The sequence below is a fragment of the Taurulus bubalis genome (genome assembly GCF_910589615.1).
Source record: "Taurulus bubalis genome assembly, chromosome: 14".
Classification (NCBI taxonomy): domain Eukaryota; kingdom Metazoa; phylum Chordata; class Actinopteri; order Perciformes; family Cottidae; genus Taurulus; species Taurulus bubalis.
Window position 1 is genome coordinate 25,639,406 of NC_136602.1, and position 22,542 is coordinate 25,661,947.

The following is a 22,542-nucleotide window of genomic DNA, read 5'->3' on the forward strand; positions in this document are numbered from 1 at the left end:
CTTATATGACTTTGAATACAAGCTCTACACATTATGATAGAAATGGTGACATGACAATGACAATAAGTTGATATCAAGTCTAGTTTTCAAATGAAACTTTATATCTGAGGTGTTTTCAGCAGGAACCAGTGGGCTTGGAGCTGAGAGCCGCAGACAGAAAGTCAGAACGTATGAAGAGACCAACACTTTGTTATAGCCGGTTTTTCTTACTCTCAACAATGTCATATCATACTCCAGCCTTCTAGTTTAAAGGGAACATGCGTATAAAATTGAGCTGGTGGTGGTTGTGTGATAGAAATCCTTCTGGAGGTGAGCTCCTCGGAGGAGCTACTCTGCTCCCTGAGCTTCTTCTTCAGCTGCAGGAACACCCAGGTTATAATCATCCAACTCAATGTCCTCCTGTCTGCCCAGCTTCTGCCCCCTGCTGGCCTGGAAAGACATGACAGCACAGTCCTGTCAGTTCAGTCAACACAGAAGGAGTGCTTCATTTCAGGCGCTGGTCTAAACAACAGTGTGTCATACCTTGCAGAAGCAGTAGAGGGCAGTGTTCACCAACAGCAGAGTCAGCGGCAGGACGACAGCTTTGATGATGAGAGGTGTTGGATCTACTCAAACACATGACATTCATCACATTGCACAACATCATGAGTCCAACAGCTTCCATTGAACCTGAGAGCTACACTCATTTACACATATTACTCTTTATGTTTACTTCATATTCACTGTTTGAATCAGAGACGTTATATAAGAAGTGGACGGAGTCGCCGTGGCCGTCGCCATCTTTATTTTATGCAACCAGTGAAGGAAGTGACTATATCCTGACCGAGGAGGAGTCTCTCTGGTACCTCTTAATCACCTTGTAGCCCCGCCCTAAAGCATACCCTGCTGTATGGTCTATTATTTGACTCTAAATGGATGATAATTTACTAAATGGGCGGGACTTAGTGAAGAGTCAATTGAAAGTATAATCGCTAACATTAACAACTGCCTCAGCATTTGGTCACCAGGATAACCCCGGTTCTCTGAGTGAGGTATCTGAGCACACCACCCTTCTTGATTCTGACAGGTGGAGGAACTACACTTGAAAATGGTGAATAATGCTACGTTCACACCAAAAGTGGTGCGAATTTTCGCAACCCTTTTTCGCGTGAGTTTACTCGCTCGGCTTTACGTGGTAAATTCGCTTTTTGCGGCGGAAAGGGGAGTGGCTTATTTCTGTGGCTTATCTCCGTGAAAACAGTTACCGTTTCCGCCATCCACCATGGAAATAACCACTAGTTCTGCTTTATACTTGTTGTGGAAATTCCACACCCGTCGGAACATCAAACGCCCCCGTGTCTGGGTTTATAATATTATCCGTAGTCCAGAAAGAGCGTCTGAATGAAGCCGCTTCCAGCGCTACCAGCAGCAGTTTGATTCAGCAATGGCAGTCACACGAATCTTTCGCAATAATTGGAAATTTGCGTTGTTCGCAACCATTCACGTCTGTGCATTGACTTTGCACGCAATCTACACGCTTGAAAAATTCGCAAGGCTTTTGGTGTGAATGCAGCATAAGGAGCTAAGGGTGTCATGTGGTGGCAGTGGAGCTTCAGAAGGAGCTTCAGTTCTCAGAGTAGCAGAGTTATCCTGGTAACCACTCCTGCTCTGTCCTTCAGTACATAGTTAGCTGTGGTCATTTATAGACTTTGTTTAGTTACTTTGTGCTACATGTGTAACACAATGACAGGAGTCAGTGTCATTCCAGAAACACCAACATGCATGGACTCTGTTGTCATCTTCCCCAAACCTGCATGTAAACAGCCTGCTTACCTGAGACAGTGAGAGACAGCAGACGGCTCTCAGAGAAGTTATGAGAAAAACCAAAGACGTGATAAACGCAGCTGTAGCTTCCTTGGTGGGCGGGCTCTGCAGCAGGAAACAGGAAGTAGGCAGAGTGATTGACAGCTGGCTGGGTGTAGTTGTGAGCTGAGTTGGAGGAGCTGAAGGTGAGCTGGAAGGAGCCTCCTGGGTACTGTGGCTGGGTGGAGCAGCAGATGGTGAAGGTGGAGCCCCTGAGCACCTGAACCCCCTGCTGGTGGGCCTCGGAGACCCCGTCCATGGAGGAGGACACGGAGATGATTGGCTGAAGCAAGATGTCTGTGAACACAGAGAGATGATGAAAGTTCACATTCAAAGATGTTTAAACTGTCCTGTTTTCACTGCTTTGTCTCCCTTGTATTGTTATGTTAATGTCTTCTCTCTTGTCTTGTATTAGAGTTCTACAGGGTGATGTATTTCTGTTGGCCAACAGGAAGTCATCATCACTGGATCCTTCCACAAACAGCCAATGGGATTCTTCCATTTGATTTTGGATTATTACATAAAATAATCTGTGTCAAAGAAACGATTATTATTCTTCCAGGTTTAGTTCATCAAAATATTCTTCACTCATGAACTTTAATGATGTTTGAAGTCTATAAAGGAACTCCACCATGGTCACATGACTTCACTTCTCCATCACTAAGCTAAAGCAGGACTAGTGTTCTAGTGAGCACGTTTAGTCGTCTCATACAGACTCTTTAAGATTCACCGGAGGGGCGTTCACTGACCTGTTTTATATCAGACAACTAAACATGTCTTCAATGTTTTGTGTTAAAAACAGACCTGATTTTCAGACATTCAACCAGAAACACATTCAGAAAACAGATTTGAGACGAGGGAACAGGAAGTGCTAAAATGCTAAAGGACGTGACGTCACCACAGACAGACAGGTGCGTTGTCCTGGATAACTTCACAGTTCAGTCCAATGGAAACCTACTGACTGTCACTGTGACAGAGGGGGAAATATACTGGACATATTGCTGTCAGAGATGATGTCATAGATGATGACACTGATGGGGTTACCTGAGCAGGTGAGATTCAGGATGGAGGAAGAGAAACGGAACATTAAACACTCCCTCAGAGCAGATCCAGAGTGAACACAGCTTTCGTCGATCAACCACACAGATATCGGTGAGGACTCCTTTCTCTCTCTCACAGAAACAGCAGAGCCACAGTCCAGATCTCTACAGGCAACAGCTGCTGCCTTCAGGGTCCAGTGAGAACCATCTACTGATCTCCAGTCTCCTTGATGTTTCACCTCCAGTGATCCTGCACAGCGACTGGCTCCTCCCACCAACCTGACAGGTTCTGAACAGAAAGCAGAGCGTCGTCAGTAAAGAACAAAGTGAGTTCCAGGAGAACAGAGATGAAGCAGATCAAAGCTGCAGCTCCTCTTCTACCTGAGCAGGTGAGTCCAACAGCTTTGCCAGGTGAGCAGGTGTTTCTCTCTGAGCCTGAGCTTCTACAGTCCAGGAGAGCAGACTCATGGCCTCCACACTGGAACTCTTTGGTCCACATTGGAGCCTCCACTTCTCCATAGAGCGCCCCCTGGAGGACTGAAGGAGCGCCACAGCCAAGCTCTCTACAGACCACCTCTGCATCCTGCTGGTCAAAGTCCTCTTCACACACTGAGGACCACCACTGGGTAGACTGGTTAGACTGGTTAGACCTCACCTCCAGTCTACCTGAACACAGACTGGTCCCATTCAGCAGCCTGACAGAGTCTGGAGAGATGAGAGAAGATGAATGAGAGAGATAAAACACACCAGACACTAAATAACATTCTGTCTTGTATTTCTGAGAAGATCTGTGACACAGAATACAAATCTGTTTATAAAATGACCCCTAATGTCTAGAGAGATGGAGCTGGACACTCTCCTTGAGGAGGGTCTCAGGGTGAAGGCGGTGTGGAGATACTGACGGGCCCCCGGCTGAGCTGAGCTGCTCTAAGTTGTGACCAGTAGGTCAGTGTTTTCTGTTATGGTGGAGAACAAAGAACCTGCTGGTGTAAACCAGTGAATAAGAAAGCTGGCCAGCTGAAGGAGGAGTCCTTTCAGGCTGGTTGCTGGTTGGACCAGAGGACTCCTGAAGCAGCAGATATGTAGGTTTCATATATATATATATATATATATATATATATATATATATATATATATATATATATATATATATATATATATATATATATATATATATATATATATATATATATATATATAAAGATATCTTTGTTCATTCAGCACCTGATTTAATGAGGCAGCAGCTCATCAGACAAGTCTGCTGTCATTCTAGCTGGTACATGTGTGTCAACCTGGATACATTACTGTCATAGATGATGTCACTGATGGGCTTACCTGAGCAGGTGAGATCCAGAACTAAGGAAGAGGAATCTGATGATGAACACTCTCTCAGAGCAGATCCAGAGTAAACACAGTTGGAGTTGATCCTCCACACAGATCTCTTTGAGGACTCCTTTCTCTCTCTCACAGAAACAGCAGAGCCACAGTCCAGCTCTCTACAGGCAACAGCTGCTGCCTTCAGGGTCCAGTCAAAGCCATCTACTGATCTCCAGTCTCCTTGATGTTTCACCTCCAGTGATCCTGCACAGCGACTGGCTCCTCCCACCAACCTGACAGGTTCTGAACAGAAAGCAGAGAGTCGTCAGTAAAGAACAAAGTGAGTTCCAGGAGAACAGAGATGAAGCAGATCAAAGCTGCAGCTCCTCTTCTACCTGAACAGGTGAGTCCAACAGCTTTGCCAGGTGAGCAGGTGTTTCTCTCTGAGCCTGAGCGTCTACAGTCCAGGAGAGCAGACTCATGGCCTCCACACTGGAACTCTTTGGTCCACATTGGAGCCTCCACTTCTCCATAGAGCGCCCCCTGGAGGACTGAAGGAGCGCCACAGCCAAGCTCCCTACAGACCACCTCTGCATCCTGCTGGTCAAAGTCCTCTTCACACACGGAGGACCCCCACTGGGTAGACTGGGTAGACTGGTTAGACCTCACCTCCAGTCTACCTGAACACAGACTGGTCCCATTCAGCAGCCTGACAGAGTCTGGAGAGATGATAGAAAATTAAAGTTCATTGTCTGAACAACAGGACCACAAACAACTTTCTTCATTTATAAAAAGATTTGTCTTTTCTTGATCTGTTTCCATCAGTAATTGTATCAATAAATCAATAATAAAAGTTAGAGTAATTTCCATTCAGCCATGTGGGCCGATCATTCCTGAGTGTCGGGTTTGATGAGTTATGCCATTTACATTTCCCTTGAAACATCCAGCCTAATACATTTATTCCAGTCTTCAAGAGAAACCATAATCATATTCTGGTTATTTAATAATAACGGCACAATCAGAATTTGAAAACATACATACACAAATAATTCAGAAATAAGACAAACTTATTGAGCAGAAATCGATCCAGGACACAGAACACAGTACAAATACCACACACTGTGTATAAATACTCAATGTAGTTTATTAACAGGTAATAGATAACGTCTCCACTCTCACAGTGGTACAGTTATGATAACTGTGTCTTTATTAGTATTAGTACCGTGATAATAACTGTCTTTATTAGTATTAACACAGTGATAATAACTGTGTCTTTATTAGTATTAATACAGTGATGATTACTGTGTCTTTATTAGTATTAATACCGTGATAATAACTGTCTTTATTAGTATTAATACAGTGATGATAACTGTGTCTTTATTAGTATATGTAGTAGTTTAACACCATTAAATCAACTGAAAAGATTATATGATCATTTTTCTAAATGTTTGAAGTGGATTGTTATTGGAATGTTAGCTAAAAACTGTCCGGACCAGGAAACACTTCCGTTACACTGATCATGTGTGGACACAAACTCTGTCAGTCTCTCCAGCTGTTAAAGCCAACTGGCAGCTGATCCAGTTGTGATCAGCTGTCAGAAACAGACGTAGCAGAAACGACAAGTCCTTTCCTCTGAAGAGTCACGTGACACTTCAGAGGAAAGGACTTGTCGTTTCTCTTAAAACCTACTTCCTTGTTTCCTTCGTCTCTCCATGCATCCCTGGTGGAGGGACTAAGACAGACACAAGTGAGGGAAACAGGGATGCAGTTAAGAGACTTGGGATGTAGCCCATGTGATCGACCAGCAAACTACGTTGGCTCAAAACATAAATATATCAAAAGTCAAAAGATCTAAAAGTTTACATATTTAGTCAGACTGGGAGGAGAGTTCTCTTTCTGTTGACTGAATTAAAACACCACCCGTCTTACCAAAGTAGGGAACTTTGGAGCGGCTTTACAAAAGGATTCGTGCTGATGGGGTCCTCGTATTGTGTAAATATGGAGACTTTTCTGGACTTCCTTTATTAGCATGTAGAATTCACCAGCAAGCGTTGTGGTGAAACATGTTAACATAAAAGAAGGAGGGATGTTGCCATGGAGATTGTGAGTTCTGTTTGGACCAGGACTCGACAGAGCCATCTTACAGTTATATTCTGAGCAGAGGAACATTGTTGTTGAGATTCAGTGAGACTTTCTGAATCTTTCATTACATACAGAATATGCACAGCCAGACTACTAGTGGCTTTTGGATTCAGCGTTTCTGACAGATCTCCCTTTACTGTGCAACCAAGCTGATTAATTAAGAGCTGCAGGATTATGATGAGCATGTCATCAACAGGATCAGTGAAGGAAACACGTTTGAAAGATACAACTGCTGTCAAGTAGGATTTAATGCAGTGAACTTTCCTCACATGCAGACAGAACAGAAACATCAGGGGAAAGACAGCTTGACATCAATGAGGAGCCAGATGAGAACTTCAGAAGAGCTTCACTGAGAGCTAGATAGTATCAGTGTTCCACCTGGACAGCTTTGCTGCTGAGAAAGAGATTATCTCACTGCAGATTTACATTGAGATCAAATCAAGGGCAACATCTGGCATGAATGAAGAGTTATGGGACTTACTGAACACAAGTATCAACACTTCAGAAGATGTGCCTTGAACTTGATGAAGACATATGTATCCACTTCATCAATACCAGGTGCTGAGCCAGTAGAGTTAAACATGCAAACAAGTCTTGTTTGAAAGCAGACAAAGGGGAATCTAATGGTACACCGAATAAGGAAGCGACAGGTGAAGGCTCATGAAGGGATAGAGCCACCTCAGATAGTTTTATAGACAGATTCACAGTATGTAGATAGGGAGGGACTGAACCAAAACATATTAATTAGATTGGCACATGATGATGTCAATGATGGGCTTACCTGAGCAGGTGAGATCCCGGACAAAGGAAGAGGAACCGGATGTGATACACTCTCTCAGAGCAGATCCAGAGTGAAAACAGTTGGAGTTGATCCTCCACACAGATCTCTTTGAGGACTTCTCTCTCCGTCTCACAGAAACAGCAGAGCCACAGTCCAGATCTCTACAGGCAACAGCTGCTGCCTTCAGGGTCCAGTCAAAGCCATCTACTGGTTTCCAGTCTCCTTGATGTTTCACCTCCAGTGATCCTTCACAGCGACTGGCTCCTCCCACCAACCTGACAGGTTCTGAACAGAAAGCAGAGCGTCGTCAGTAAAGAACAAAGTGAGTTCCAGGAGAACAGAGATGAAGCAGATCAAAGCTGCAGCTCCTCTTCTACCTGAGCAGGTGAGTCCAACAGCTTTGCCAGGTGAGCAGGTGTTTCTCTCTGAGCCTGAGCTTCTACAGTCCAGGAGAGCAGACTCATGGCCTCCACACTGGAACTCTTTGGTCCACATTGGAGCCTCCACTTCTCCATAGAGCGCCCCCTGGAGGACTGAAGGAGCGCCACAGCCAAGCTCTCTACAGACCACCTCTGCATCCTGCTGGTCAAAGTCCTCTTCACACACTGAGGACCACCACTGGGTAGACTGGTTAGACTGGTTAGACCTCACCTCCAGTCTACCTGAACACAGACTGGTCCCATTCAGCAGCCTGACAGAGTCTGGAGAGATGAGAGAAGATGAATGAGAGAGATAAAACACACCAGACACTAAATAACATTCTGTCTTGTATTTCTGAGAAGATCTGTGACACAGAATACAAATCTGTTTATAAAATGACCCCTAATGTCTAGAGAGATGGAGCTGGACACTCTCCTTGAGGAGGGTCTCAGGGTGAAGGCGGTGTGGAGATACTGACGGGCCCCCGGCTGAGCTGAGCTGCTCTAAGTTGTGACCAGTAGGTCAGTGTTTTCTGTTATGGTGGAGAACAAAGAACCTGCTGGTGTAAACCAGTGAATAAGAAAGCTGGCCAGCTGAAGGAGGAGTCCTTTCAGGCTGGTTGGACCAGAGGACTCCTGAAGCAGCAGATATGTAGGTTTCATATATATATATATATATATATATATATATATATATATATATAAATAAAGATATCTTTGTTCATTCAGCACCTGATTTAATGAGGCAGCAGCTCATCAGACAAGTCTGCTGTCATTCTAGCTGGTACATGTGTGTCAACCTGGATACATTACTGTCATAGATGATGTCACTGATGGGCTTACCTGAGCAGGTGAGATCCAGAACTAAGGAAGAGGAATCTGATGATGAACACTCTCTCAGAGCAGATCCAGAGTGAACACAGTTGGAGTTGATCATCCACACAGATCTCTCTGAGGACTTCTCTCTCCGTCTCACAGAAACAGCAGAGCCACAGTCCAGCTCTCTACAGGCAACAGCTGCTGCCTTCAGGGTCCAGTCATAATCATCTACTGATCTCCAGTCTCCTTGATGTTTCACCTCCAGTGATCCTTCACAGCGACTGGCTCCTCCCACCAACCTGACAGGTTCTGAACAGAAAGCAGAGAGTCGTCAGTAAAGAACAAAGTGAGTTCCAGGAGAACAGAGATGAAGCAGATCAAAGCTGCAGCTCCTCTTCTACCTGAGCAGGTGAGTCCAACAGCTTTGCCAGGTGAGCAGGTGTTTCTCTCTGAGCCTGAGAGTCTACAGTCCAGGAGAGCAGACTCATGGCCTCCACACTGGAACTCTTTGGTCCACATTGGAGCCTCCACTTCTCCATAGAGCGTCCCCTGGAGGACTGAAGGAGCGCCACAGCCAAGCTCCCTACAGACCACTTCTGCATCCTGCTGGTCAAAGTCCTCTTCACACACTGAGGACCACCACTGGGTAGACTGGGTAGACTGGTTAGACCTCACCTCCAGTCTACCTGAACACAGACTGGTCCCATTCAGCAGCCTGACAGAGTCTGGAGAGATGATAGAATGGTATTCATTGTCTGGTGTCTTTTATCGCTCTTTTCCATCTTCTGTCTTATATTTCTGAGAAGATCTGCGACTCAGAATATAATTATGTTTAAAAAATGACCCCTAAAGTCTAAAGCGATGGGGGTTGGACTCTCTAAGGAGGGTGTCAGGGTGAAGCGGTGTGGAGATACTGACAAGCCCCCGGCTGAGCTGGTGAAAGTTGTGGCCAGTAGGTCATTGATTTCTGTTATGGTGGAAACCAAAGAACCTGCTGGTGGATAAGAAAGCTGGCCAGCTGAAGGAGGAGTCCTTTCAGGCTGGTTGGTGGTTGGACCAGAGGACTCCTGAAGCAGCAGACATGTAGGTTTCATATATAAAGATATCTTTGTTCATTCAGCACCTGATTTAATGAGGCAGTAGCTCAGACAAGTCTGCTGTCATTCTAGCTGGTACATGTGTGTCAACCTGGATACATTACTGTCATAGATGATGTCACTGATGGGCTTACCAGAGCAGGTGAGATCCAGTACGAGGTTAGAGGAATGTGGAAATAAACACTCCCTCAGAGCAGATCCAGAGTGAACACAGTTGGAGTTGATCCTCCACACAGATCTCTCTGAGGACTCCTCTCTCCGTCTCACAGAAACAGCAGAGCCACAGTCCAGCTCTCGACAGAAAACGGCTGCATCCTTCAGTGTCCAGTCAAAGCCATCTACTGGTCTCCAGTCTCCTTGATGGTTCAGCTCCAGTGTTCCTGCACAGCGACTGGCTCCTCCCACCAACCTGACAGGTTCTGAACAGAAACAAGAGAGTCGTCAGTAAAGAAAGGTATTTAATTCATAAAATATAAAACTAAAACTTGACTGCTGATTCTGCTTCATTGAATCTTTCTCTTTCTTTACCTGTTGATGTGTGAATTCCTTCAGTCTGGAGTCCTGGAGAAATAGACACATATTTATTGTTTGAAGTAAATGTAAAAGAATTTTTTCTGTACGTTTTTTCTATAATTATAATTGAGCTACTTCATAATAATTAAATTAATCTCTGAGAATGGGTTAGTGGAGAAATCAACTGTGTACTTTAGAATATCAGCAGTAACTTAATGCTGCGGCTGTGGTCATTTTTGCTGAGGAAGGTTTCACTGAGTGAAATGACCCAGAAATATCTAAGAGACCGCCATGATAAGAGCTGTTCAGATTCTCTAAATGCAAAAGAAAGGAGCTTCAATGCTTCCTTCATTAGCATAGGAAACACCGGAACTTCCTTTACGAAAGGAAAGGAGATAATTCCACCCCACAATTCCTACATTTAAAGTGACACACCATTCGGCCGTTCACGAGAACAAACAGTCACAAAGACAAATGGATGGTATGGCTGGATGGCATCGCACTGGCATCCACCACCACCGTAAGGAATCGCTGAGTTATTTTTGACCAGGACCTGTCCTTTGGTTCCCACGTGAAACAGATCTCAAGGACCGCCTTTTTTCACCTACGGAACATCTAAAAAATCCGGCACATCCTGTCTCAACGCGATGCAGAAACGTTGATCCACGCATTTGTTACTTCAAGACTGTATTACTGTAACTCCTTATTATTAGGCTGCTCCGGTAAGTCGTTTGGGTCTCTCCAGTTGATCCACTGGCTTCCTGTAAGATCGAGAATCATATTTAAAATCCTTCTCCTTACCTATAAAAACGGTTTCTCAATTACGTTTGACCAGAAACGTATCTCTTCCCTGACTGATCATATATCACTAGAACGGTCCACCAGGCAGGGATGTGTTCTTTCATTGACTCCATTTGCAATTGTTATAGAGCCTCTGGCACAAGCAGTTAGGCAGAATAAAGACCTTAACGGGATAAAGGTTGGAAAAGAAGAACACATCATTGGGCTTTTTGCAGATGACATTATATGTTACTTAGAGGAACCTGACAAATGTCTGCCTATATTAATAAACCAACTTGAGACGTTTGGCTTTTACTCTGGATATAAATTGAATTTGTTAAAAACTGAGATTTTAACACTGAATGACAAACCATCCGAAACTATACAACAAACTCTTAATTTAAATTGGAGTTATAAAAGAATGACATCTCGAGGTAACAATAGCAAAAAGTACTGAGGATCTATATAAAGCCAACTATATTAAAGTCGATCAGGACAATAGGGAAAAAATGTGATAATTAGAACCATAATAGAAGCCTACAACCCAAAGAAATATAGAAACATATCAACTGTATATCAAAATCTGATGGAAAATTTAGGAAATACAAAACTGTATGTCAAACTGAAATGGAACAGGAACTTGGTGTGAATATTACAGAGGATGAATGGTTGAATATTTAGAGGATGAATGGTTGAATATTTGGAGGATACAACATTCCTCAACATCTGTGCGAATTTGGAGAGAACACTGTTGGAAAAATCTAATTAGATTATTTATTACTCCCCAAATTACAAACAAAATGTCCGTCTATTGATCATCCATGCTGGAGGAAATGTGGGGCAGTAAATGTAAAACACTCCCATGTATTCTGGCTATGTCCGGAAATTGTACAGTTCTGGGGAAATGTCCACATGGTTATTGTCAAAATTCTGGACTATGACACACCTAAATCCTGTATGTTTCTCTACTTTGGTAATGAGACAACAGACACTGTTAAGGGAAGACAGATCTAGCAGTTAGTAAAAAGGCTTTTACAAAGAGATGGCACACAACAGAACCACCATCACAAGATGGATGGTTGAACATTGTGAGTGAAATATATGAGATGGAACCGTTAACCCACAGAATAAGAGGTCAAGAGAAGCAATGTCGTGACAAGTGGGAGAAATGGACGATGTTTACACATCAACAATAGAACAAGATGAGAAACACTTGAATGTTTCTCAGGATTTGTCATGTTTTTGAGAGGACAGAGCAAACCAGAACCTTTTTGTTATAGTTATTATTGTTTGTTTTTCATTTCTGTATATATATATATATATATATATATAGGTTTTCTGTTAACCATTAGCATAACTTGGAAATGTCTAAACATTTCCATAATCCAGTAAACCTGCTGAAAAACTACAAACGCTACATTGCTGTTGCTGCAAACTGCTTTAAAGTGATCAAACTGCTGTAAAGTGATCAAACTGCTGTAAAGTGATCAAACTACTGTAAACTAATAAAACTGCTGTAAAGTGATCACTGACATATTGATTTTCTCTGGTGTTGTCCTGCAGCCTCAGCCCTCACTCTTCTATCTGACTTACAGAAGCTTTGATGAAAGGGTTAAACTGGACGAGCTCCGCAGTCTGAGTCATGTTTCTGATTATCATCTTTTCAATCAGCATTACAATTTTAAAACACTATCAAGGCAACACTTCTTTCATAAACTATTGCATATTATTATGATCAGATGATCTTCTGCATATAAACCATAACAACATAAAGGGATATGAGACATTGTTAGTGGATAACGTATTTAATTCAGCATGTTTGAAAGTTTAGTAGCTTTGTGACAATCCCTTGTTTCACTTTTATATTCCTTCTTTCATTTCTATTCCAACATTGTTAATAAAGTAATACTATGAACCAGGTTGTTTATGTTGTTAATAAAGTAATAATATGAACCGGGTTCTTTATGTTGTTAATAAAGTAACATTTTAAAGCGGGTTGTTTATGTCGTTATGACCCAACACTGTAGAACACGGGCAAAGTATCTAAGATGAGCTTCTTTGTAGTCCATCTCCTGAACATTGTAGTTTCAACGCTGCAGAACGACGTCACTAACATCGCCTGCCGTCGCGTCATAACTACGTCGTTAGTGAAAGTGGAGTCGGATCCTCTAAACACAGAGGTTGTCTTTTCATCCTCATGAATTCTCCTTCCCATCTTTCCTTGACCTCGTGACATTTTCCACAGAGGTCAAGGAAAAGTGGTCAGGGTTAAACGTTAGGTCATTTTTTGACGATTGTGCCGCAGCCAGAGTCACTGATCTGTATCGCTTCCTGTCAAGGAGTCTGAATCTATGGCGGAGGCTTCCACGAACAACCAAAAACACTGCACAGGGAGATAATTACTGAATATACATTGATTACAGAAATAATAATTCACTACAAATATTAACAATAAGTTATGATTTGATGAACATTTTAGGGATTTTAACTTGAATGTGTACAATTTTACAAAGTTCAGTGCACATCATCAAGTTTTATCAACTAAGAGGATACTTCTGTCCTTTTTTTTTTTAAAACATGGTACCATGCAGTCAATTAATGAGACTTACATCATTTATTTTTCTGTAGGAATATATATATATATATATATATATACACACATACATACATACATACATACATACACACACCTCTTTCATTTGATTGCAGTAATCTTGAAAGACGTGACAAAAGAACCTTACTGTGTGATCTGTTTGTTCTCTGGTTTAAAGACCCAACAGAAATACTTGAATGAAGCACATCGTCTCTAAAGCAGAGTCCTACCTGAGCTCCACAGCCACAGCAGCAGCATCAACAGGTGATCCATGCCGTCTGTTTCTCTGCCCGTCTGTGTGTTGTCCTCAGTGTATATCTACATACAGGAAGAGGTGGAGCTTTACTGATGGGTTAGTTGTCTTTAGTTTTAGTGAAGAGTCCTCGTCTGACTCACATGATCAGGTTCTTCTGTCGACCATGTTTACAGTTTGACCAGAGGATCAGACACTTTTTCACACTGGTGTCTTTGTTCCCCCTTTGGTCAGACACAAATCTGTTTAGCTATGGTCCTGTACAGCATGTGGTGTCATGGAAGTAGTATAGTACCATAGAACTATAAATCAATAGAGCAAGATAATTAGAAATGTAGGTAAAAGTCATTTTGAGTCTCTTTGAAGTCATTTTAAACCGTATGTAGTTGTTTTGAGTCTCTTTTAAGTCATTTTAAACTTTTATTTTTTTTAGTGTCTTTGAAGTCATTTTAAACCAGTTGTGGTTGTTTTGAGCCTCTTTGAAGTTGTTTTAAACAGTGTGTGGTTGTTTTGTTTCCCCGGGGTCTCCTACCAGTTGGACGTGCCTGGAAAACCTCTAATGGGAGGCGTCCAGGAGGCATCCTGACTAGATGCTGAACCACCTCAGCTGACTCCTTTCGACACGAAGGAGCAGCGACTCGACTCCAAGCTCCTCCTGATGTCCGAGCTCCTTACCCTATCTCTAAGGCTGAGCCCGGCCACCCTGCGGAGGAAGCTCATTTCGGCCGCTTGTATCAGAGACCTCGTTCTTTCGGTCACGACCCAGAGTTCGTGACCATAGGTGAGGGTTGGAACGTAGACCGACCAGTAAATGGAGAGCTTTGCCTTCCGGCTCAGCTCCTCTTCACCAAGACGGACCGGTACAGCGCCTGTTTTACAGCTGCAGCCGCACAGATCCGTCTGTCGATCTCCCGCTCCACCTTGCCCTCACTCGTGAACAAGACCCCGAGATACTTGAACTTCTTCGCTTGGGGTAGGGAGTTTGTCCCCATCTGGAGGGAGCAATTTTAAACCGTTTGTGGTTATTTTGAGTATCTTTGAAGTAATTTTAAACCGTATGTAGTCGTTTTGAGTCTCTTTGAAGTTGTTTTAAACCATTTGTAGTTGTTTAAATTCTCTTGGAAGTAATTTTAAACCGTATGTAGTCGCTTTGAGTCTCTTTGAAGTCTTTTTAAACCATTTGTGGTTATTTTGAGTCTCTTTGAAGTTGTTTTAAACCATTTGTGGTTGTTTCGAGTGTCTTTTAAGTCGTTTTAAACAGTTTGTGGTTGTTTTGAGTCTTTTTGAAGTCGTTTTAAAACGTGTGTGGTTGTTTTAGTCTCTTTGTATTCGGTTTATGTATCTTTGTTGACGTTTTACGTGTCTTTTTGGTTGTTTTACAGCTCGTTGTGGGTTTTTCAAAGCTTTTGTAGTTGTTTGGAGTTTTATTGCTGTTGCATCATGTCTCTGTAGATTTTTTTTTTATTATTTGTCATTTTGAGTATCTTTGTAGTTGGTTTATGTCTCTTTTTAGTTGTTTTAAGTCTTTTTCTCACTGCCTTTGCCTTTGTTAAATCAGTCCATTTAAAAAGGATATTTAGACTGGACTTTTCAAACCTCAAACTTTACCAGAAACTGCTGACTGATTGCAGATCATATGACTGTTTCCATGACAACCAGGACATGCTGAGATGTTCCTACCAGATTAATGCTCTCAGTATCCTGTTATTATGTCCGGTACATGTTTCAACATCAGCACAGAGCCATTCAGAGGAGACATGCAGCTGCAACCATAATAGTACAAGTTGATGAATCTATCAGTTATGTTTTAAAGTAATCAATCATTGAATCTATAAAAGTTTGTTTGGTTTTAGAGTTCAAGTCCTGATCCAGACCTCAATAAAAAGGTCCCCAAACCTAATTAAACTTGTATCCCGAGCCAGTTCTATCATAATGAATTTGCTCCAGTCCAGGTCTTCTCTTTCCAGCTCTTCAAGAGAATTCCTTTGGCTGCGACCATTTCAAACTTCCACCAGTTTTCCGTACATTTAAAAGCTGCAACTGAGCATTTTTATTGTAATCCACCTCAAATTAAAGAAAAGTAGTGAAACATACTATACATCTAACAAGGTAATTAAACTATTATTTCAACTGTTTTAACGTAAACGATGGATCACTTTGACGAGGATCTGGTTCAGATCTGCTTTCTGACCCCAAAGTCCAAACTTAATCTGGAGAAGCAGCATTTAGTTTTATGCTCCACATATCTGAAATTAACAAAACCAACTCTTTTTTGTAATTCATCAACTTGTACCATTATGGTTGCAGCTGCATGTCTCCTCTGAATGGCTCTGTGCTGATGTTGAAACATGTACCGGACATAATAACAGGATACTGAGAGCATTAATCTGATAGGAACATTTTAAGACTTTTTATTTTGAATGCTCTTATATTGGTTCATACTGCTCATTAATTCCAGCTGCAGTCTCAGGTCTGAGTGATTGAGTTCTGTGATGCAATTGTTGGCAATAACATGAGAACCTGAGAGTGTGCCATTAAAAAAAAAAAAAAAGGGAGAAAGAAATAAGCAAAAAATGTTTTCCACCAAAGACTTGATGGCCAAAGTAAAGACTGCTCTTTCAGATGACACCGTAAAATATGATTCTGTGAATCAATTGTTTGACAGTGTCGGTTTGAATCAGGATACTTTTGAAGATGCTTACAAAAGGTATGGGGAAAAATACACGTTGTCCTGAAGAGACAGGTGGATGAGGTATGGGTCAATCAATATAATAGTTCCATCTTATCATGCTTGGATGCCAATTTGGGCATACAATATGTTGTTGATGCATACGCATGCATAGTGTATATTAGTTCACACATTTCAAAAGCAGAACGAGAAATTGGACTATTGTTGGGCAATGCACAAACAGAAGCCCCCACACAAGGGAATGTTGATGCTAAAGAAGCAATGAAGAAATTAGGCAATGTATACTTGCACAACAGAGATGTCTGTGCTCAAGAGGCAGTCTATAGAGTGATTAATTTGCATCTTAAAGAATGCTCTAGGAAAGTCGCATTTGTCCCAACAGGAGATAGTCAAAATGAGTTTGCCATTAAGTGTTATAAAGGAAAAAGCTAAATACAAAGCGCTAACGTCAGAAGATATGTGACTTGCACAGTTGAGGTATAAAAATCGGCCAAAAGATGACACCTTTAATAACATGTGTTTAGCAACATTTGCATCAGACTACAGAGCTTTGACCAAAAATGAAACGGCAAAAAACAAAATTGGTCTAAACAATTTGGGGTACGTAAGCAAAATAACACAACCTGCAATCATACGCTATGCACGTTTTTCGCAAACAGTGTCCAGAAAACTTTTATCAGAGTATACTTCAGTTATTTTTACCACATCGAGTAGATGTCCAGTTAAAACCAAGAACCTTTGAAACATTTGAACAGTTCTATATGACTGGTAGAATCAAATACACTGATGGCTCCAGACTTTCCATCAAAACAGTTGTTGACAGGAATAAGGTGCGTCTTTGAAATTGATGCTGATGTGTTAGAGTCCAAACCACTGTTGAAGCTGAAGGTGCCATAGAGGATGCCTGGTGTGAAATGTGCCCTGTACAAGAACTTGAGCGCTTAGAATGCGAAGTAGTAATTAAAAACCAGGAACAGATTAGTGATGGGAATTCCGGCTCGGCTCACTAAAAAGAGCCGGCTCTTTCGGCTCTCAAATGGCTCTTCAGATTTTTTGGTGCTTAAATTAATTTATTACCAACAATAATGTAAAATGATGCGCAATATGAATTACTAATGTAAAAAAAACATGCACTATATCAAATGTGTATTATATAAATACACTTTTATTTATACACTCTACAGAGTGATACAAAAATTAGAAAGTGCAAAAACAAACGTTTAACTATTTACAAATTAACTTAACTAACGTTTAACTATTTTAAACTTTTTAATACTTAACACATTTAAAGTGAAACAACATACAGAAGCTTACAGAATCACACAACAAAATAAAAGTGTAAAAAAAAAAAAAAAAAAAATTAAAAAAAAAAATCAGCATCCTGAGTTTTGTCCTTCATTGAAGGTTTACATTGAGAAAGACCAAGTGCCTCAGCCTTGATGGCTGATCCTGTTTCTTCTCTCCGTAATGATCTGCCCTGTTTTGGGGAAGCTTCTCTCTGAGGGACGGAAGTTGCTACAATGCACAGTCTCCGTGCGTCACATGAGTGATGCGTGGGCCCCTCCCTCCATGTTAATTAATTGCTATTTTATTTTCAGAATGCCACCAGCAAGGAGAGAGCCGCGATACACGGTGCAGGATGTTATTGACCTGGTCCAAAATGGAGAGAGTGAGGTTGAGATGGAAATCAGTGACACCGATGAGTGATGAAGACTCCGATGAAGATGTCTGTAAAGAAGTGGACAAAGAAAACCAACCACCCATGGTCTGTCCAGCTGATAATTACATGGACATAGAGCCAAAAACAAACAAACACACCATGCCCCGTGACAGGTATCGCTGGCTGAAAAAAGATTTCATCAGTCCCAACACTGATTTTTCTGGTCTGGATATCACAGCAGATGACATTTCCCTCCACACACACACCATTGGAATACTTCCAGAAGTTTGTGTCCGAAGACATGATTGAGGCTCTGACACAAAACACGAATGAGTACAGCTTTCAGGAGCATGGAAAATCTGTAAACACCACTGCAAAGGAAATTGAAAAAATGCTTGGCATGTACCTGAAGATGGGCCTGGTACAAATGTCTGGAACCCGTATGTATTGGGAGACAGAGACGCGGTTCTCCCCTGTTGCTGATGTGATGCCACGCAACAGATTCCAATCCCTGTTGACGTCATTACATTTTGTAAACAACATGACAGTATCTGAGACGGAAAAGAAAGACAAACTATGGAAACTCAGACTGTGGTTTGATTCATTCAGAGAGAAATGCCTGCAGGTGGTACCAGAAGAGCACAACTCTGTGGATGAGATGATGATTCCTTTCAAGGGGAAATTCAGCAGCATCAAGCAATATATGCGAGGCAAGCCAAACCCATGGGGATTCAAAGTGTGGGTGAGAACTGGAATCTCTGGCATGATGTGTGACTTTGATGTCTACCAAGGCAGTGTCAACGGAATACGAGCCAAATCTGAACTTGGATTGTCAGGTGAGGTTGTGATGAAACTTGCTTCCACACTTCCAGAAGGTCAGAACTACAAACTGTATGCAGACAACTACTTCACCTGTGTTCCATTATTAGTGAAGCTCCTTGATCGGGGAATTCATTACGTGGGAACAGCCAGGCAGGTGCGCCTACCCAACTGTAACCTTGAAGACGAGAAGAGCTTGAAGAAAAAGGGGAGAGGAAGCTATGACGTCAGAGTGGAGGGGAATCACAACATCTGTGCTGTCAAATGGTATGACAGCAGGGCCGTCACACTTGTGTCATCCTTTGCTGGACCTGAACCTGTGCAGAAGATTCAACGCTGGGACAAAGCCAACAAAACCTTCATTGAAGTTGAGAGGCCTTACATTGTTGGTGCCTACAACAAGTACATGGGAGGTGTGGATTTGTTGGACTCATTTACAGCAAAATATAAGTTCCCCATCAAATCCCGTCGCTGGTACATGTACATCTTCTGGCACACCATCATCCTCGCTGTGGTCAATGCCTGGCTGCTCTACAAGCGGGACTGTAAAGCGCTCAAGGTGTCGTGCAAAGAAACAATGAACAGGAGACAGTTTCAGGCGCAGCTAGCATCCTCTCTCATCCTGGTAAACGCAACACCTCAAACTCCAAAGAGAGGACGACCATCTTCAGACAAAGGGAGCCCAGCAACACAGACAGTGACATCAGGAAGCCCCCTGAATGCTCAGAAGAGGCCATCCAAGAGATGGGCAAACCTCCCATTGGATGTACGCAAGGACCTAGTTGCCCATTTCCCAAGGAAGACAGGGAGAGGACGCTGCAGACAGTGCAATAAAGGATACACCAACACACAATGCGGAAAGTGTGATGTCCGCCTTTGCTTTACAGACAACAGGAACTGTTTTTGGGACTTTCACCACCAATGAAAGTCTTCATGACCAATGTCATGAAAAGAAAAAAAAGAGGGGAAAAACACGCTTTTTAAGATTTTTATCTTGTTTGATATTTTTAATAATTTTAATAAATGACTTCATAAAAATATGGCTAATGTGTGATTATTATTAATGTTATATACCATGATGGGGCTAAGTAAGCAATCAACCTTGCAAATGAACCCTTAGTTGTTCTGAATTGTTCAGACAACGTGAGTACAAATACAGAAATCCTGCTCCCAGCTAAGCCCAATGTTGCAATATTACAACATTTCTCTAAAAACGTACATAAACATTTTTTTTTAAAAACTTTCATTTCTGCATCAAATGCCTCCTACAACAACATCTGAAAGGTCAAATATATATTATTTTTTTTAGGTTTTTCTATATTTGGGTCTTACAGGTTAATGAAAGTTTTTTTTTTATTAAAATTTTAAAATGAAATTATAAAATCCATTTAGGCCAACAGAGAAGGCGTAGCAGGCCCTGACGGCCCGCCACTGTAAAATATACATAGTATTGTAAAAAAAAACTAAAATAAATAATAAAAAACCGGAAATAAGGAACGCTTCACGAATTTGCGTGTCATCCTCGCGCTCCCTAGAAAACATTCTTCTGTCTCAACTTGTACGAGCCAATCACGCTATCCAAGCTTTTGCCGTCCAATCAGATGGCTCGGTTGTCTCATCTCACGAACTTGTTTCACCTCCCGAACCTCTCCGGAAAGTCCCGAGGCTCCGCCATCTTGGATCCTCGCTACAGCGGACCACACTGACGTGAGTACAATTTATTACACTTTATCGACGTTGTGCTTATTAACTACTGTTACATATGACTGTGTGACATATTAGTGCTCATATTAGTGCTGTTCTTAGTGGCTGACAGTCCCGGAGTTACTTATAATCAGTCAGTCAGTCTGCTCTGACTGTTGTTAGACGTGTTGTGTTGACGTGCAGCTGCCGCAGTGCTGAGCTGCTAACACACTGCTGTCGGTTCAATGCACTTTTATTATACATTACAATATTATTATAGTCAGTTTATTATGATTGTGTTACCGGGCGAGGGTCGCTGCTGTTTAAACCTGTTCACGTGTAGCTCCTGCCTGCAGCAAGCTGAGCTGATAACACTGCTGTCTGTTTAATGCACTTTTATTATATGTCACCCACTGTCTATTTAATATACTTTTATTATTGTATATATTATAATACATATACTATTCATAGTAATATTATTATGTTCCTCTATGTTTAGATGGAACATCCAACACTTGAGGGCCTCGCCAGCGGCCAACCCTACAGGTCAAAGCAGCCAGAGGAGGTGGAGGCAGAGGCCAGGGCCCTGCCAACGCCACCCTCGTCCTGACCCGGTGGAAGCTACAGTTTGGTCAGTATCTGGACCAGACCTTCCACTGGCTCTTGGAGAACGACATGGGCTACAGCGTCAACCTGGTCTCCTCCCACAAGGAGCGAGAGAAGACAGCGTCTCAGTCCCCACTGATGGCCAACAAGGTGGAGTCCTTCAGTACAAGTTCATACCATTACACAAATGAGAGAAATTACAGTTTTAACCTCCTTTGTGAACTTGAAGGACGCCTTCACCCGCTACTCCTCAGCGTACCCTGACTTTGTGGAGGCAGTCAGGTTCCAACGTTCGTTTGAGGAGGGGGAAGTCCCTCCAGCCCGGGCAGGAGGGACGGGCCATTGTTGGCATCAGGGTCTTCAAATTTGAGACGCTGCAGAGCCTGTACGAATATGAGGACTCCAAAAAGATCCGGTACGTCGTTGTCACATTTTGGTGATAATAAAGTTGCTGTGCTGACCATCAATCAGAAGACTAATCGTCTGATTTGTCAACTACCTGCGGAGGACGGCACCAATACCTGGTACGCAGATGGAGAACGCTGTCCAGTACATCAGAGGCAGACCCTACATGGCCATCCAGGAGGCAGTGGTGGCCAGCCCGAGGCTGATGGCTCAGTAGGAGATCCAGCTCTTTGAGCTGAACCAGAGGAGCCTGGCCCAGTGGTGAGAGTTCAATATGAAGCTGTTCTGATGTTTGATATAATGTGTACTGTGATTTATTGTTTGATGAAGAGTCTAAGAACATTCGGTTTGTCTGGCAGGTTCTCTCGGCGCCAGACGGCTGAAGGGAGGGCTGTGCTGCTGCAGGGAACTGACGTCGTCCCTGTAGTAGCTGTTGCCGTCCTGTCCCTCCTACCAGCCATGGACATTCTGATTGTTTATATAATATGTACATATATAATAGTTATATCATATTCCTTTGTATTTTGTTCTTTACTATTTGGCATCATTTATTGTGTTTTTTTATATAATGAATTTGTATATTTTAATAAATTAAAGAAAAAACATTGGACTTTTTGTTCAACAATACATATAGTTGAAAATGTCAAGTCAAAATAGACATAGTATTGTAAAAACAAAACTATCATGAAAAAGAATTCCAAAAATTATAAATTCAAAAAGCAGCAATAAAGGAACGCGTCACGAATTTGCGTGTCATCCTAGAGGGGCCATGCTAATGGTCCCTGTATCGTTCCAATTTTAGTATATGCACCATTGATCTTTTCTGTATCTGAAATTCATATATATTTTAAATTACAGTAAAACACTGGGCTTGTGTTCAACTGTAGTAATACATATAGTTGAAAAAGTCAAAATATACCAGTGGTGAGTACCACACTAAATTAATTAGTGTTAAACCTGCATGAATGCTAGACTGGAGGAAGGGGACCCAGGAGGGTCATGCCGCCTCCCCTTGTTAACCCTGAAGAAAGGACAAAGGCTCCCTGTGATTGGCTGAGAGGAGACGAACCAAGCTGCTCTCAGG

General features: G+C 42.2%; 1 protein-coding gene across 1 annotated transcript; it reads right to left on the reverse strand.

Annotated features, from left to right (window-relative positions):
- Positions 1-292: 292 nt before the first annotated feature.
- Positions 293-13,616, reverse strand: LOC306746851 (scavenger receptor cysteine-rich type 1 protein M130-like; the record flags this gene model as incomplete). The annotated part of the gene is made up of 11 exons (XM_079229830.1): positions 293-429; positions 523-605; positions 1,813-2,139; positions 2,887-3,171; positions 3,264-3,587; positions 4,218-4,502; positions 4,595-4,918; positions 7,123-7,407; positions 7,500-7,823; positions 9,592-9,876; positions 13,574-13,616. 11 exons carry the CDS (start codon positions 13,614-13,616, stop codon positions 328-330), a joined length of 2,667 nt encoding a protein of 888 aa, XP_079085956.1. The 3' UTR covers positions 293-327.
- Between the last annotated feature and the right edge of the window lie 8,926 nt (positions 13,617-22,542).